Genomic DNA, 16,910 nt, shown 5'->3' on the forward strand with positions numbered 1-16,910 from the left:
AACAGATTTCTCTTGATGTTCATATTTCACGGTCTTTTTGCCTCCAATTTGAGCTACGATATTCAACTAGTCACGTATGGTCTCGTTCTAGAAGTTTAAGAAGCCGTTAAAAGCGACTGGTCTCTGGCCTCTGTGGGTGCGCAGGTGGGCAGCAGCGGCGCCGACGAAATTCCCTCACGCATCCCGGTGGCGCGGCGGACTATGCTGGCGCGCCGGAGGCCGAAATCCATGATCGAGCAGGGCTCGCTGGACGTCTCGCGGGAGGTGCAGCGCAGCAACTCGGCGGGCGTCGTGGTGAACGGCCGCGGGGCAAGGCACCCAAGCGAGCGATGGGGAGGCATCCTGCACGTGCCCGTCGTGGTCCAGGTGAGAACGCTCTAGGCAATGCTGCGATGCCAGAGGAGCTCATCGAGTACGACAGAGGTTTTAGACGTGTTTCAGGATTCCGCACGGTGTTCTCTGCTGCATGTGTGGTCGCCGAGCGCTTATGTTGTACACCATAACCTGGTGGGAGAGTTGGGGATGTATATTGAAAGACGGGAACAGCGCAAAAAGAAAAACGAAGGACCAGATAAAGAAACAGACAGGTGCTGATCACCACCCGAAGTAGTAGATGCAAGCATGCAGGATAGCTGGCGCTCCAAGCTATGATGTGCAGGACTCCTAAAAAGTTTAAGCGTTTCTAGAACTAAAGAGCAACCAACAGAGCACCCGTAGGTTATTTGCGCCGCATGCTTACTCCTCCAGTTCGCTAGCCTCTATTGGTTTAGTTTTGTTTCATTTATAGGACTCAATGTGCCAAAGCGACTCAAGCTATAAAGGACGCCGTAGTGGAGGGCTCTTGATAATTTGGACTACATGGGATTCTTAAGGTTCACTGAAATCGCACACTACAAGGGTATATATCATTTCTCCTCCAGCGAATGCGACCGCAGCGGCCGAGTTAGAACCCGCGTCTTTTGGATCAGCAGCCGAGCGCCGTAACCACCGAGACACCGCGCCGGCTCCAAATCGATGTCGCCAAGTTTGTAATGTAAATGAAACTGCTTGATGGTAGTAATGTGCTTGATTTGCGTGTATCAGGACGGGAGTTATAGCAGGCATGCCCCTGCCACACGTTTGCTGAAGTGGACGTATGTGGTCCGAAAGCCTTTTGGAACACCAAGTGGTCTGAGCAATGATTTAAAAGTGCAGTCTTAAACGTCGCGAAACAATTCTGTTGATGTTGCGAGCATTAAGGCCAGGTACAGGCGGAAGTGCTAAAGCGATCGATCTCTGTGTTACATTTACTGAAAATACGTGGTCGGGCGCGTCACACTTGGCTTGTGACTAGTTGTTGGACATTAGGATTATAATTTTTCAAAAATTCGGCAGACTTTTATCGACGTTTAATTGAGAACGTCTGTTTCGTTTTGTTGTTTCGCGAATATTATCTTCTAAATACGAATATTCGGTTTCTAGCGGTGAAATATTTATAGGACGTCTCTCTGTGATCAAAGGTAACCTACACTTTACATCAAATCTTTTTTTAACATGTTCATGTGGCAGTATGTAGCACATAAATGGCCGTCATAAAAGCTGTTTTGCTGAAGTGCGTCGTACAGTCCTTACACAAAGTAAAAATGCCGACTGGGCCCTGAGACAGAACCTAATTGGAAGTTTGGTTCTAAAAACATCATTTTCACATTTTGGTTGCACTCTGGGCTACGCGAGAGGACCGCTCACCTACACGCACCTGATGCTGACGAAGCGATGGAGCTGAACCATCGCGGAACTCAGAACACGACTCCTTCGTGCCATTTAGGCATGCTTTCGCACTGACGGCCGCTTGATACGGTTTAGAATGTTTGCGTTGCCCTTACATGCAGTGCAAAGTTAACGAAGCGACGGCCCCAAGTCGGCGATAAGTCTGAGCAGGAGGCAGTACGCCATAGCCAGTACAGCTTACCTGAGTGGTCGAGCTTTCTTATTTGCAACGGCGTGTCTGATCTCACGGTTCAATGCTTAATAACTCACATTTACTTCACTAAATTCCTCAGATACCTTTTGCTCACCGCGTTCCTGGTTCCACCACTTGTTTGGTTTTCTGATGTGACGTACTATAACTGATACTTAATACCCAACTAGCTCTGACGTGCATTCCAGAAGTACTGACCTTTTCCGGTTAGAACCGAATTTGAATAAAGAATTCGGAATATGTTTATCGGTGCTTTTCGGTTTAAACTGAAAAGCGAGACCCCTACTTTCGTGACACAGATCGAGCCGCGTGCGTCCTCGCTCGAAGCCACAGAAAGTGCGTGGGGGTAGTTTTATAAAACGCGCGGTAGCAGCCTCATAAGGGGGGAAGGAAACTCAATTAGTGTCGTTGAAGACGAAGTTAAGGGACTTTAAAAATGTTGACATCTAATGCATTAGCTATCGCTGAATTTCGTTGTTCAGGGCAAACGCTCTCAATTCGATAAGCGCAGGCTGTCGCACAGAGTCCTCTCCTCCCAGGTGCAGCCCAGCATCGGCGTGGACGACGGCGAGGACAGCGGAGAAGGCGGCCGCAGCGGCAGCGCCGGGCCAGCCGAGTCCCGCATTCCGCGGCCGCGGGTCAGGCAGCGCACCCCCGAGAGGCCCCGGCTCTCCGTGGCGCCCCTCTGCCACTCGGCGTCGGCGCCCATGGTGCCCGACGGACAGTGGAGGCCGCCAAACGGGGCGCCGCAGCCACCGCCGGGAAACCCGCCCCCCAACCACTGCGTGCCGGCAAGGTTGGTGGCGAACCTGAGGGGTGGGTGGGGGGGGGGGCACTGAGGGAAACTGATGGCGAATAAATTCCACGGTTCTTTCTTCCTTTTCTGGTGGTTTGTGCGCGAGCGAAAAAAAGCACTCAGTGTGGAAAAATATTGGCTTTAACAGTCTCACAGTTTTTGCCGGCCACTCCATTCAAGCCCATGACCTCTGTTTGAATGACTCTGATGCCTAACCTCAAGGATCCGCGTCCTGCCTATGCGCCACAGGAGTTTGTTGAGAGACGCCAAGGTTGGCCTGTACTGCATTCGAATAAGAGAGAGACCATTACTTTTGTTAGCTGAAGAAAGAGGAAAAATAATACAGAGGTACCGCCCTCATCGGCACCGATTTCTGTGCTGATCTCAGCGGCTACGCTGGACCGTCACGTATTTTCACACGATAGTTTGGCAACGACGTCGCCTGTTTGAAAGAGAACAGTAATTTTCTTCCCTGTTGTTTAAAAATAGACAGAGACTGTGACAACTGCAGTCCATGTAGATCGGAAAAGCTGCGTTTTCGCGAAATTAGGCCCTTGATGGCGGTAACATATGGACATGGGCCAACTTGAGCTTTTCCTTGTGTCGGTTCAGTCATCGGACCGACCCGGCGCCGGCATTATTCTGGCAGCTAAACCAGCCGCTGCTCGAGGACTCAACAAAAACGCTAAGTTCTTGGAATTTGCTTTCGGTGGCCGACGATTGGCGCGAAAGACAATTAAGCTTATGCAAATTTACTGCCAAGGTTCTTTACGACACTCTTCAAACAAGAAATCGATACAGAGAGGGCGCTGTTTGGATTCCTTCTAAAGGCGGAGCTCTACAAAATTGTTGAATGCAAATTTGTAATTGGGAAATCCTCAGCGACAGGGTGGATGCGTCCAATGCGAGAGCTATGGCTGGAGACCGTACAACTCTTTCTTACCCAACACTTATAGACAAAAGTACTTTTGAGCGTGAAACCGTCTATGAACGCAATATAATGTAACATTTCACTTTAACAATCAATGCATCCGCAGATCACCCGATGGCAGTCTTGTACTTATATACGGTTTATAGTTTATGGTGGTTTAAGCTACTTCCCAAAGCGACTCAGGCTATGAGGGACGCCGTAGTGAAGGACTCCGGAAATTTCGACCACCTGGGGTTCTTTAACGAGCACTGACATCGCACAGTACACGGGCCTCTAGAATTTCGCCTCGATCGAAATTCTACCGCCGTGGCCGGGATCGAGCCCGCGTCTTTCGGGCCAGCAGCCGAGCGCCGTAAACACTGAGCCACCCAGCGCGGCGGCGGCGTACAATATATATATATATATATATATATATATATATATATATATATATATATATATATATATATATATATATATTGTGTTACGAGAAATTCGAAGGAGAACCTCCGGAGACGAGACGTAAAACTGTGTCTGTCCCTAAGCGGTCCGAGCGCGCGAGCGGGAGAGAAACATGTTCTTTCTCTACGGATGCAGGCGCTTTTTCTTCTTCTTCCACAGTGGCACGTATAGTGAAAAGCGTTCCCCATCGTTTTTCTATGGCGGTCTTAACTTTTCGGTGCGATGGAAGAAAACATTTCAAAATTAGGTTTTTTTACATATCAGAGATATGAACCATTACTTGCAATATTTCCACGAGAGTGTCTTACAATTTTCCAATTTTGAAAAATTTTGTCGCAGAATGTTGGGCGTGTTCCCAGCAGAATGCGCAATCTTGTTCATGGAAATGGTGAGGATGAGATTTTTCGGAGCTTTTTTGTTGACAACGCTGATGCTCAGCAGGGCCGTGAAAAAAACATGATGAGCTGAGCGCTGCTGGCAACATTGTGCTCTGCATGGAGACAGTTTTTCAGTCATATTTATATTCAGAGAATTTTCATACGTCGATCCCCTAATTCCAACGTGAGACGAATTAGAAGTTGTATTTTTCGGAAAATTGTTTGCGCAGTTTAAGGCGGAATAAACGCTTCCTGTCATCGGTAAGCGCGGAATAAATACGTGCAGTCTAGCGCGATTTGAAGGTTATCGCGCGAGCGTCGACCGGTCCAGCGTTCCAGGCGCCTAGCGGCCGGTTTTGGAACAATGAAAATCAGGATTTGGCATTTCTCTCTCTCGCTTGCTGTTCCATGCTATATTCATCACCCCCGCGACGAAATTACCGCCCTTTCTCTTTATTCTAAGCTTTCCATTCTCTGCAATCAAGTGTGGACTTGGTTACCTCTTATCTTCGCGGACGATAACAATGTTAGTGGGAAAGACCTGGCAAAGCTATACCATCACTGCCTGTTCAAAGAAGCAAAAAAATAAAAAGCTACTTGCCCAGAAGGGAATGACGGCTGCTTAAGGATGATCAAAGAGAGTGGCGGAAGTTGGCCTGATACCTCCCTTGCCACGGCAGGGGATTCTAGGCCATGGCGCTGTTTCTGTTCTCGGCCGACGCTCGCGTGATGATCTTCAAATCACGCTAGACTGTACAGATTCTTATATTCTCCTGAAAAAAATATCCCAGAGAGCTGTGGCTACGCACACAAAGGCACGAATCGCATATCCCGGTTAGTCGCCTGCCGATTGCGGACACGCCGTGTGAACCCATCGAACGCTTGCTTACTGCTTGAGCTCTATCGATAAACAATGTGATCAGAGCCCAGAGACAGCGCACGCGATTACTTACATAAAATATGGCGAAAACAGGGACTCGAACGGGTCTACTTTCTTGTAGGAGAGAACAGAAGAACCCTGATGGCGGTTCGAATGATGACACTGCGCAGATTCATTCATTGCAGAAAGGTGAAAAAAGTATTTGACGAGAAACACTAGTTCTCCATTACGTTGCAACTCTACGCTAGATGCCCTTCTCGAGCACCAACATTGCGGTGACAGGAGCGTCATGTACATCAAAAAGTCTATAAGCTTTACACCTAGCTTCGTCGTGTATCCTGAGCAAGGAACATTCATTTCCTAGTAATAAAATGGTTTAGCTGTGGATAACACGTGTTTAATTAAGAATTAGCAGGATCATGTTGTGGGCGCCCGAAGCAAACCTGAAATTTCTCGTTGCGATCATTGTTGTGCCATGGGGTAAAGTATGTCGTTAGGGACAGCAACGCGAACGCTCTTCGGCTTGAAGCCTGGGTAAAAGAAGGACTTTATGAACGCTGGTGACCAGTCTGTGGACAGTGTTTTTTCACAGACACTACAGCCGAATTTAACGGCCGAACATATGCACATGACCAACTTTAAGGACACTTTTTAACATCTGAACCGTCATTCAGCTTTTCCTCGTAGAAGGTTCTAAAACTACGTAAATGACTCAAGAATTTTCTTGACCACTCAAGTTGCTGCTTATTTCTAGCGCGGCGAAAGACAAAGCATGAGTGGGGAATCACTATGTGAATCACACGCTTTAGAGCGTACGTATGCATAGCCCGGGGTGAGTGGCTGCGTTGTGGATGTACGGGCAGACAAGAATCCCTTTTCAGTCAAGCTGAGAAGATCCATTATTGCAAATAACCCCAGCAAAGAAGAACGATTTTGCAGGCTACGGATCTTTGCGAGGCGTTGACAGAGTGTGGGGAGTGCGGTGCTTTTCCAGTGCCATACTTTCGGAAAAGGGCAGGAATGTTTGGGTGTGTCTCTTCAGGAGCGCCTCCCGGTGGACAACCCCTTTGTCATCAGGAGCCCGCAAGATGTCTCAAGCGTTCTGGAATCACAGAGCCAAGTAGGTTTCCGAGCCTTCACTACTGAGGTCGAGGAGGTGTATTAATTCCGCATCACTTACGCAATAAGGGCTCGAAATCATGCCTACGGCGCAGTGAGTTCCCATAACTTTCGTGCCACTAATATTGGCTCTTTATCGGTGGAAAACATGCGAGTTGTGATTAAATGGCCCTGAACTTTGCCTCAACACGGGAAGCGTCAAGAAAGGCTGCTTTTTTTCCAAGCAGTAGGAGAGTGTGTTAGGTCGTATGCCGCGGCTGTCTTTAGTAACCTTTTTTTCTCATTCTTGGACGAAAAGCATGACATAGCTTTTAGTTTCCACGTTCGAAAAGTTTTCTCGGCATGACTGACTACTCAATACTTTTCGAAGCCACCGAAGAAGATTTTCAAAGAAAGCTGAGCGTTTTTTTGCTGTGGTTGGGGCTGTTACTCTGGCCAAGGAATGTCCCAAGTAGAACCAAGCCAGCGTCGCTGGGAAATGGCCTCGTGTGCCGCCAGGTCTGCATACCTGCCAGAATAGACGTTCCTGCCATTTCCACATCAACATTGAAGGCAGACCAAGTGAAGCAACGACACCACCGCCATCTCTAGTTACGTCCGCTAAAAATAATTGTCTCCCATTTTGCGTTTTAATTTTCCATACATAGTGCTTTGGATTGCAAGCTGCTCCTTGTTTTGTGTTCTATTTTGTGCGCGCGGTTTGCTGCTTGACACGATGGCGCTTCGCATAAAGTGCCCATGTAGCGCTTAGCTCACTGAAAGAACCAATCTTGCTCAGAGTCAAAATAAATTGAGCGGATGAATTCAGAACGCTTTTACGTGTCCTTTGCCGCCGCGGTGGCTCAGTGGTTATGGCTCTAGGCTGCTGACACGAAAGACGCGGGTTCGACCTCAGCCGCGGCTGTGGCATTTCGATGGAGGCGAACTGGTTTGGTTTGGTTTATATAGGTTTAATGTCCCAAAGCGACTCAGGCTATCAGAGACGCCGTAGTGAAGGGCTCCGGAAATTTTCACAACCTGGGGTTCTTTAACGTGCACTGACATCGCACAGTACACGGGCCTCTAGAATTTCGCCTCCATAGAAATTCTACCGCCGCGGCCGGAATCGAACCCACGTCTTTCTGGCCACCAGCCAAGCGCCATAACCACTCAGCCACCTCGGCGGCTAGGCGAAATGCTAGAGGCCTATGTGCAGTGCGATGTCAGTACATGTTAAAGAACCCTAGATGGGCGAAATTCCTGGAGCCTTCCACTACCCTGTGTCTCATAGCCCGAGTTGCCTGGGAACATCAAACTAAACCTAACATCTTGCTTCAATGTGCATAAGCCATGTCTAATCTGTTTCCAGGAAAAGATTTATCTCTCACGGTTCAGTGAGTGTTTATTTATTTATTTGCTACCTGCTTCGCCTGCAGGCATTACAGCAGGGAGGACAGTTTCACGTTCACAAAGCAAGAAATCATGCACTTAAGTCGTGAAAAAATGCTTCATTTGGCACATTAACAATATGTGGCGCCAAAGCATTCCATTTACGAACTCTTCTCAGAAACAAAGAACAGCGAGGTACGCCATATTTAAAAAGAAATTCATTAAGTTTTAAATTGTGGTCCCTCCGCTTCTAAACATTGAAATGCAGCTTCAAATATTTTGTTCCATCTACACCAGTCTTGGAATGGAAAATGCTGTGTGAAAATTTGAATCTTAGGTTTCTTCTTCGAGTTTTAACGTCTGGCCACTGAATATTGGTTTTGCTTTCTAATATACTGAGTGTCCTGTCATAATTTCTAAGGACAAAGCGGACTGCCCTGTTTTGAATTTTTTCCAGTTTATTAATACGTTCTTGAGTGTGTGTGTCCCATCACACTAACACATATACGAGTACCGTGGACGCGACTATAATATAACTGGTCTTTGAGATGCATTGTAAGATGGTTGAAATTTCTTCTTAGCAAACAATATACCAGCAGCTTGCATCACGATGTAGTTAACATGCATTGACAACCTCAGGTGAGCTGTAAGATAAACGCGTAAGTATCTATAATTGTGCTCTCTGTTCAAGGCCACCAGGTTGACAATGTATGTATGAGAAGGGTAGGAGTGCTTCCTCGAAAAGGTGTAGTGTACACAATTTTAGTATTCAAAGTCATGTCCCAATTAGTACACCAGACGGCTATCTTATCTAAGTCATGTTGCAGGCTTTGCACGTCAGATGAACTATCTAGTTCTATAAATCGCGCAGTCGTCGGCGAACATTCTGAGCAGAGAAATAACATCAGCATTAATATCATTTATGCACAACAAAAACAGGAGCGGCCCCAGGACAGAGCCCTGGGGGACGCCCGAACTGACAGGACCATGGTTCGAGGAGCGACTACCAAGTACGCACTGCTGTCGTAGGGTTAGGCACTCAGAAATTCACAAGATAACCCTTTAATTCAAATTTTAACCGCGTAATTTACAAACAAGGAGATTTTCGGCTTCATCAAATGCCTTCTGGAAGTACAGAAAAATACATCTTCTGTTTATCAATAGCAACTGCTAGATCTTTTGTAAACTCAATCAGCTGTGTAGAGCAGGACATACCTTGTCGAAATACGTGCAGAGCGGCGTTAAGTAAATTGTTTGTTGAGGTGCGACATGTTGCAACCGTAAATTACATTCTCCATTGTACTGTAAGCTACAGCTGTTAGAGACACTGGGCTATGGTTTCCTATCAAATTTCTCGGTTCACTTTTATGCATGAGCACAACGCGAGCCTATTTCCAGTCTGCTGGTAGAGTTCCTTCTTGCAAGCTCTTTTCAAAGAATCGAGTAAAATCCAATGACAATGTATCGGCACAACTTCTGAAACTGCTGCTGGCACGTCATCTTTGCTGTTTGCAACCGATGGGGTCACAGTACGCAAGAACTTGCGAACACCTGTTATACTAAAGATAACTACTGCCATCAGATCAGCACGTGTTGGAATCTGCAGAACTCGGGAGTGGGATGAAAGAAATACTGACGAGCAATATTTACTAAAGTTCTCAACCTTACATGCGTCGTCTTCAGTGAGTGAATCACCACTTTGTATTTTTGATACCGAACAATCATCTTTGACGCGACTGCGAACATATTTCTAGAATTGTTTAGAATCCTGTACCAACCTGTTTCCAAGGGATAAAAGTAAAAACGTTTCCCTGTTCTTGCTAGCAATTTAAACTCAAGTTTTAACCTTTTTAGTTCAGCCACATTCTCAGGACGACGCCTTTTCCCGAGTTTCAGATAGACTCACTTTATTCTTTTGGCTAGAGCGTGCAAACTGGCTGTTTAACTATTGTTTATTTTCATAGTTTGCGCGGGAATGAACGCCTCTTTTGCTGTAGAATTTTTTTTCGTTTAGAATGCTGCATAACTGCTGAGTACCAAGTTTCTCAGCTAAAGTATCCAGAACCCAAAAATGCGATTCTAATTCTGTGTTAATTCTATCATAATTTCCTTTACTAAGTACATATACTTTCCGCGTGGGTTTCTTCGCAGTTACAATTGCAATTGCATTACAATCCTAGGTTGGTGCTCGAGAAAGGTATATACTGCGATACGCCACCAGCAAGGGGGGAGAGACGGAAGAACGGCCAGTAGCGCTGGGCCAAGCGCTGCTGTCCCAGCCAGTACAGCATTGACACGCGGCGGCGACATGCCGCCAGAAATCAGTGTTGCACCGGTTCATTAAACATTATCGTTGAACGTATTGGTGAGCGCTATCAAAATACGGAAATGGACGAACACATAAGACAAATCGCTTTCTTAAAACTGTTTAATCTCAGAAGAAACATGACTATATACACATATTATTGTCATATCATACACAGAAGTGGGAAGAGCGCAAGGCGCTGACAAGAGTGATATGAACGAAAAAATAAAAATAAAAAACGATCAACACGTGCCCTTACAACAGCCGGAGATTACTATTATCTAGGTCGTTTAATTCAGTTCTCCCTAACATCACCAAAGCATTGCTTATCTGGAGCAACGTGCATAGCGAAAGCTTCGATAATTTCGCGTTCCCGCCTCTTTCTAGCCCAAGCTTTGTTTACCTGGGTGTTTTCTAGCATAGGGTACATTTGCAGTGTGCGCAATGTGGTGCCAGATTCGCAGATTGTGCAACTTGTTCGCATAATCTTTCCTGCTCTCTACTCCTCTGTTTCAGGCACCTACGTAGGTTTGTTGATAGCTTAGCGGAATGCTGTAAATGACGTTTTCGTCACACTCTACATAGGTGATCTCGTGTTTGACGTTGCACCCAAGGTAATAGGTCGGGCCAGAAACAGGCGGGAACGCGAAATTATCGAAGCTTTCGCTATGCATGTTGCCAATGCGTCAGCTTCCCTTTGGTGATGTTAGGGATAACTGAATAAACTACCTCAAGCGAAGCGCACCTGCATTATAGAGTATGCACAGAAATATAGCCGACTGCGATACACAATACGGCTTCAAGCTTTCCGAATGTTGGAAACTAGGCTGCCGCCAAGGTTGTGCGTATTTGGTGGCCACTTCCTGCAGGTAAGGCTGTTCTTCGGAGGTGTCTAAGTACCCTTATTTTACATGTCGTCCTCCCCACACACCAGTCCAAAGGAAGGCATTCTCAGAGGGAGCTAGCGGTCAACCGAAAACATTGTCTATTTAAGCGTGCTGTGATGTCCGAACACGAGGAGCTAAAAGACTACTCATAGACAAGAGAACGACAGGAAATGCGGTACTTGCAACATTTTACAATCTAACGCATTTCGCGTCATTTTTCTTTTCTGTGCGCTATCGTTTAGGCTTCATATGTTGTCTCAGATGTGGAGCCACCGGCTCCATCCAAATGGTGTTGCACGACGATGTGGGGGTCAGCCTCGCGCAGCCAGCGTTGCTTAAACGGCCTTGCCTTCTTCTTCTTCGCATGCTTCCTGGGATAGGAGGCGCCGGTACCGGCCTCTGTCTCCGAGTGATCTCCAGATGACGGGAAGCGAGTCGTCGCGCGGCAACTCCCCTGACTGACGTCGTCGCCCAGTGACTCCGTTGCTGCCGCGTGAATGTGCGTGAATGTGCGCGCGTGCCCTCGGCAGCTGACTGCAGCCGGCGATGACTGCCACCACGTGGGCTCGGCACGTGACTCGGCGCCTCACCCGTGCAACAGTCCCGCAAGGGGTTTCTTCTATTGTTTTTTCTAGTCGAGCGCGGTAGTGGACGCACCGTGCCACGAGCACATCGACCGCATTGTGTAACGCCTCGGGCTAGTCAAGAATTGATTTTGGAAGCATGCGGCGACGAAAGTGACAGATCAGGATCAGGGCGCACTCAACACCCCCTTCTTACGCTCTGCGCGTTTCGGCCTTGTAACTTTCTTTTACCGCCGCTAGAAAGAAGACACGGCATGGCATTCTAAGTGTATTTATGGTTGAATGTTGTCATTTAATTGCTGGTTTCTGTAGTTTTTGTTTTATCAATGGAATGATGTGTGAAAGCGTACTGTTTCGAATGGTGTCAGGACACGCGGCACAAAGAGCAGAAATGCTGTGGTTGCAGGGTAAAAAAGAGTGACGCTGCGCCTTTCAGTTCAAAAACCACACGAAGGTCCGCTACTTGATACAGTGCAACGACTCCTTCAAATATATTTTAAGGAAAGGCACAGCAGTTGCTGAAATGCTGCTCGTATACGGTTCCGGTGAATTAAAATGCTGTCAAATTGATAATGCTGGTAACAATATCCTGCACCGATGCCGGCTATACCATCGGTGGCACTCCTCCCGCTGGCTGGTCAATGAAGAAGGGAATTATACCACTCTATCGCTTAGAACATTTATCGTGCATTAAGATGAGAATTACTTCTTTGGGGAGACGCTGAAATCTGGCTGTGACGAGTTGAAACCAGTATAATCCTACGTTGTTTTGATAAGACGCGATGAAAGATCAGCGTAATGAAAACCTAACTGTCATAACTTTGTTTTTCCGCTCGTTGTAGAAGCATTTGGCCTACTTTTATGCGCTCACAGATGAACAATGAAACTGTCAGGCTGCAAAGTGCAGCAAGAAAAGTTCGCGCTGATGAATGGAACTGTTTTTGGCCCAGAGATTTTATGCTACGCACACACGCGCCTATTCATGGCACACTGAAGTGTACGTAAGTGGTGTGACTCGCGACTGCATCGGCCTAAAGAAGTGGGAATATGGCGTGCGAGAAAGCACAAAGGAACAACTGTTCCATTGCCTTTTCGGGATCTGTGCATTCTCAGGTGGCCAACATGTGCCATTGCAAATCTCCGGGAGGTGGCCAGAGGAGGCCGTCCTTAAAAAGGATCTGCAGTGGAAGTAACCTTTGAGCATAAATTCTCACACTTAACTCTCGTTCTCATCTGTGAGCTGTATAAGCGCCTTTTATTGTATCGGAGAGACGGCATGGCTGCAGTGATGTTTCAGTTCCTCCAAAAGAGCTGGTTCGTAGCTCGTGGTGAGCAGTGGAGCAGGAAGCGGACAGGAACCGCTAACCTTTTTGTCTTGCTATGAGTCGCTGAGGCATCATTCCCTTCGTGGTGTTCCCTCCTCCACGACCGCTGCGCCCGAGACAGTCCGTTCTTGTCGGCGGGGACGACGTCCGTGATTGCTTGACAATTCTCCTTATTTAGGAACACAGTTAACGTTTCAATCTTCACACATTCAGAGTATTGAGTCAGGGAACTCACTCTCATGCAATCTGAACTTGCATTTAAGTGCCGGAGAAGGAGCCTACCGTAGCTACAGTTAATGTGACGGGACACTGAAAGAAAGGCGCAACACAGCGTTTCTTTGCGCCTTCCTTTCCTGTGCCCCGTCCTGTGCGCGGTAGCGATAGTAATCTGCAACAAACCTGCCCAACAAGTTCTGCGCAAAAATATGTTTCATTCTGCGGGGGTTTTGGCACTAGAAATGCGCACAGGAGATTCTGCTGGGTTGACTCATACTTGCTCTAATAAATTATATTCGGGCCTAGCACACAAAGCGTAATATAGGCACTGGTCCCAAAGCTCAGCACAAGAAAAGGAAAGAGGTATAAACACTTACTTAGAGGAAACACGAAGGTGGTTGAAGCAAAGCAGGTGAAGTCTTGAGTCCAAGACCCCGTCGGCTCTGGCAGACGCCGTGTAGATGGCGATGAGCGCCTCCTGGTCTTCAAGGGTGGCGCTATAGGCAGCCGCCGCACCTGCCACTGCTGCAAGGCTTCATTGGGCGTGTTTAGGTGGTGTGATCTATGGCTGCATGCACATGGCATATGGAGAAATGTAGGGGTGGCGCCGTACCGTACGTTAACTTTCATATATAGCGTTGGATGGAGGCAGCATTGGTGTCGAAGTTTGGGGAAAGTAATAGTCGGGATTCGGTGGAGGAAAAAACTGGTTTTGTTTCATGAGGGAAGAGAATAATCTTAGTCGCAAGTAACGAGTCGAGGCTTGCAGCGATAATGCACTGCGCTTTTGGCCTGCACGAGACATAGACTGCGCAGGATCACACCAGTCGAGACTCTATGGAGCATTGACGCACTTCATCTCGCGTAGGGGCGAGTGCCGTTTAAGCCAGATATACAGATCTCTGAAGTCTTATTCAGCCTTGCTAAGGAACAAAATATGGCAACGGTTCTTCGCAGTTGTTTGCAGCTGGAGCAAGGATTTTTTTTTTTTGCCGCATCCGCCAAGAAGTGCCGGGCAGCTGCACGGAATTCTCAAAGCGCAGTGTTCTCTTGATTTCCCTATACGCGAGTAAGGTCTCAAGTAAAGGTCTCCACCTTCTCAGATCCTGCAGGGCTTTCAGTAGCTGTGACCTATTTTGGGTGTGTATTTTAATAATACGGCATCTTTCGCTCTAGAATATTTTAGTTTAGACGAGTATGTCGCTAGGCACGGGCTCTATGATTTCTGAACTCCTCTGCAGATCTGGCGTTCTTTGCCAAAGGAGACGATCCACTTTTAACGTAGCCGCAACAGTCACTCAGAACCACTTGCGCGCTTCCCAGAACGTAGCATATTTTGCTTGAGCATGCTTATATCGTTTTGTATTAAGGCTGGCAGGAAGTACTACACTGGTAGATTATGGGCGAAGAAGGAAGGCGTTACAAAAAGGTTGAACCAGGCGATGTAGGTCGCACGCTCACTGCGATATTCAGTACTATGTAGTGTACGACGCAAAACCCCGAATGACGACACAATGTACACGTGAGCTGAGTAGTAAGCTCCTCTATTTGTTTTCCTTGCCCGTTCAGTCTGCACGACATAGCGTCCTGGTCAAGCCACTTAATATTCCAAACGGTTAAAAATCATTTGGAGGTTCTACGAAAGGCTCCAAAAGGAAAACTGTAGACAGGTAAGAAACACGCCGCACATGCGCCGAAGTGTGGGCGTCTTCTCTGAGTACTAGTCCTTACAGAATGAAAGATAGAAAAGTTGGAGCATTCCGTTAATGATTACCCAAGTACTGTTTCAACGTTTCCTTACTAGTGCTTTTTAGTATATGATACCCAGAAGTAGTCTTCAACGGTTGGAAAGAAATAACCCCAAACTTTGTTTTTTTTTTCTGCAAACTGGCTGTTCCCTTTCAAATTGCTGGGACCTCTGCAGGTCTTTTTCGGCACCTTGCCATAGAAAATGGTGAGCCTAGTCGCTTGTAGTGCACGTGAAAGAGTTTGAAGTTTTTCAGTGCTATTGAGACAGTTATTAAAATCACAGAATCCGCAAAAACTCACCGGTGTACTGGGGTACAAGCTAGAGCTCCAGTGCTAAGTAGATTTTCGATGCTATTAACTAATATATTAATGAAGCTATGTCCACGCATTGACAGTGTAATCACCATATGCATTGTGAGCCTTGAAGGCCTGCTTCTGGTAGTTTGCGCATTTTCTAAAGAATAGCAAAGAGGCAGGATGACATCAGCGAGCGAGTTCGCAATTCCTTTGTTATCATGCCAGAAGTAAACAACATGAGTCATCTGTTAGAACTGTAAAGGCTTGCGGTTTGCTTGCTGAAATTAAACAAAATTGAAGGTTATGACCAATGCTTGGGAAGAAAACAGCAAACTGGGCAAGTTCTGCATTGCTTTGTGGTAGTTCATACGCATGATATATAACCTAAGTTCTTCAGTTAGCCCTTTCGCAGCGCCAATCTCTGCTACACCATAGGTTAGACATAAGAGGCCGACGTCCGAGAGCCTTCGGAAAAATTTATTCACAATGTAAGGATTCTAAGCACATTAAACAATACATGCTAGGTGTTAATATAGCGTGAGTAGCGAGCGAGGGCGGTACCGTTTGAAGCGAAAGCTGAAATTAGCCCCGAACAGTGGTGCCAATTTGATTGAACACTTTTGCAAGCACGCTAAAAGATAGCAAAGCTCAATGTGACTAATTTAACGTTCGGAACGGCAGAAATATGGAAAGGGAAACGAGTTTATTCTGTACCGTCGAATATCGTACTAAGTTTCTGCTGTAACTGAGCCGTTAGGCGGAATTTTTGGCGCAATAACCGTCGTGGGGACTCAATAATTACGCCATTTCTTCCTCGTCACATTGTTCTCGCTATACGTGCTCTACAAACTCTTCATGCTGTTCTGGATTGATTCCAAATGCAGAAGACGTTGAATGTTACACTGTAACTTGGGTGCCAAGGTAGAATAGAGATGCCATGTTCTATTAGGGTCCTTTCTACCGATGTTATGTATACATCTTGAGGTGGCAGGCAGGATCACGACTGAAACGACATCAGCGAAAAGTGTCAGTGCTAGGCATAGCTGCGATTGTTATATGTGCGTTTTATCTTAAATACAGCCCTGACTAGTTTTAGAACACTCCACTGGCATCTTTGTGGGGTGCTGTTGTACGAAGAAGGGCTAGCGTGCTTCTCAGTGACGACACTAAGTTTTTGTATCGGTTAAGAGTAACGGTCAGTTAAGAATAAAGTCGAATGATTTCTTACTCACCGATCATGCTCTTTTCTTTTGCTTTGCTGAGACAAAAGCCGGCGCATGAAATACCTCAAGAACGATGCTAAACTTTCTTAGAGACGCCTCTTAACTACAAGTCTGAGCAATTGGACGGCTCGTAATCATCTCGTTCATTTCCACTTTTCTTTTACTGCTAATTAAAAATAATTTTGTACTGCACTTGAATTTTATGTATTGGCAAGTGCGGAGAGCACGTTGAAGAATAGATTTTAATTATTACGTGCACGCCTAAAAGAATGTATTGACTTATAATTTTCTTTAACCCTGCAAACGCTGTGTCATATTTTAGACTTGACGGTTTTTGTCACCTAGAAATAATAGAGAATGCTGCTTTTTCTTCCGCATTAGAGCTTGCAGCGCGATTGCACAATTAGATATTGCACATATAATTTGCATTTTACCCGCATAATAAATAGAATTTT

The 16,910-nt window shown here is 46.5% G+C and overlaps 1 protein-coding gene across 4 annotated transcripts in view; it reads left to right on the top strand.

Annotated features, from left to right (window-relative positions):
* Positions 1 to 16,459, top strand: part of Asator (tau-tubulin kinase asator) — a 234,409-nt gene extending 217,950 nt beyond the window's left edge. For 2 of the 4 annotated variants that reach the window (XM_077664607.1, XM_077664609.1), the window contains exons 11-14: positions 145 to 366; positions 2,497 to 2,753; positions 6,425 to 6,502; positions 11,442 to 11,661. In XM_077664607.1, coding sequence (XP_077520733.1) covers positions 145 to 366; positions 2,497 to 2,753; positions 6,425 to 6,502; positions 11,442 to 11,523 — 639 coding nt within the window. In that variant the 3' untranslated portion in view covers positions 11,524 to 11,661. Of the gene's footprint in view, positions 1 to 144; positions 367 to 2,496; positions 2,754 to 6,424; positions 6,503 to 11,441 lie in introns of all 4 variants that reach the window. The other 2 variants (XM_077664608.1, XM_077664610.1) reach the window with 2 other exon arrangements.
* The last annotated feature ends 451 nt before the right edge of the window (positions 16,460 to 16,910 follow it).

Source organism: Amblyomma americanum, chromosome 5 (genome assembly GCF_052857255.1).
Source record: "Amblyomma americanum isolate KBUSLIRL-KWMA chromosome 5, ASM5285725v1, whole genome shotgun sequence".
Lineage (NCBI taxonomy): Eukaryota > Metazoa > Arthropoda > Arachnida > Ixodida > Ixodidae > Amblyomma > Amblyomma americanum.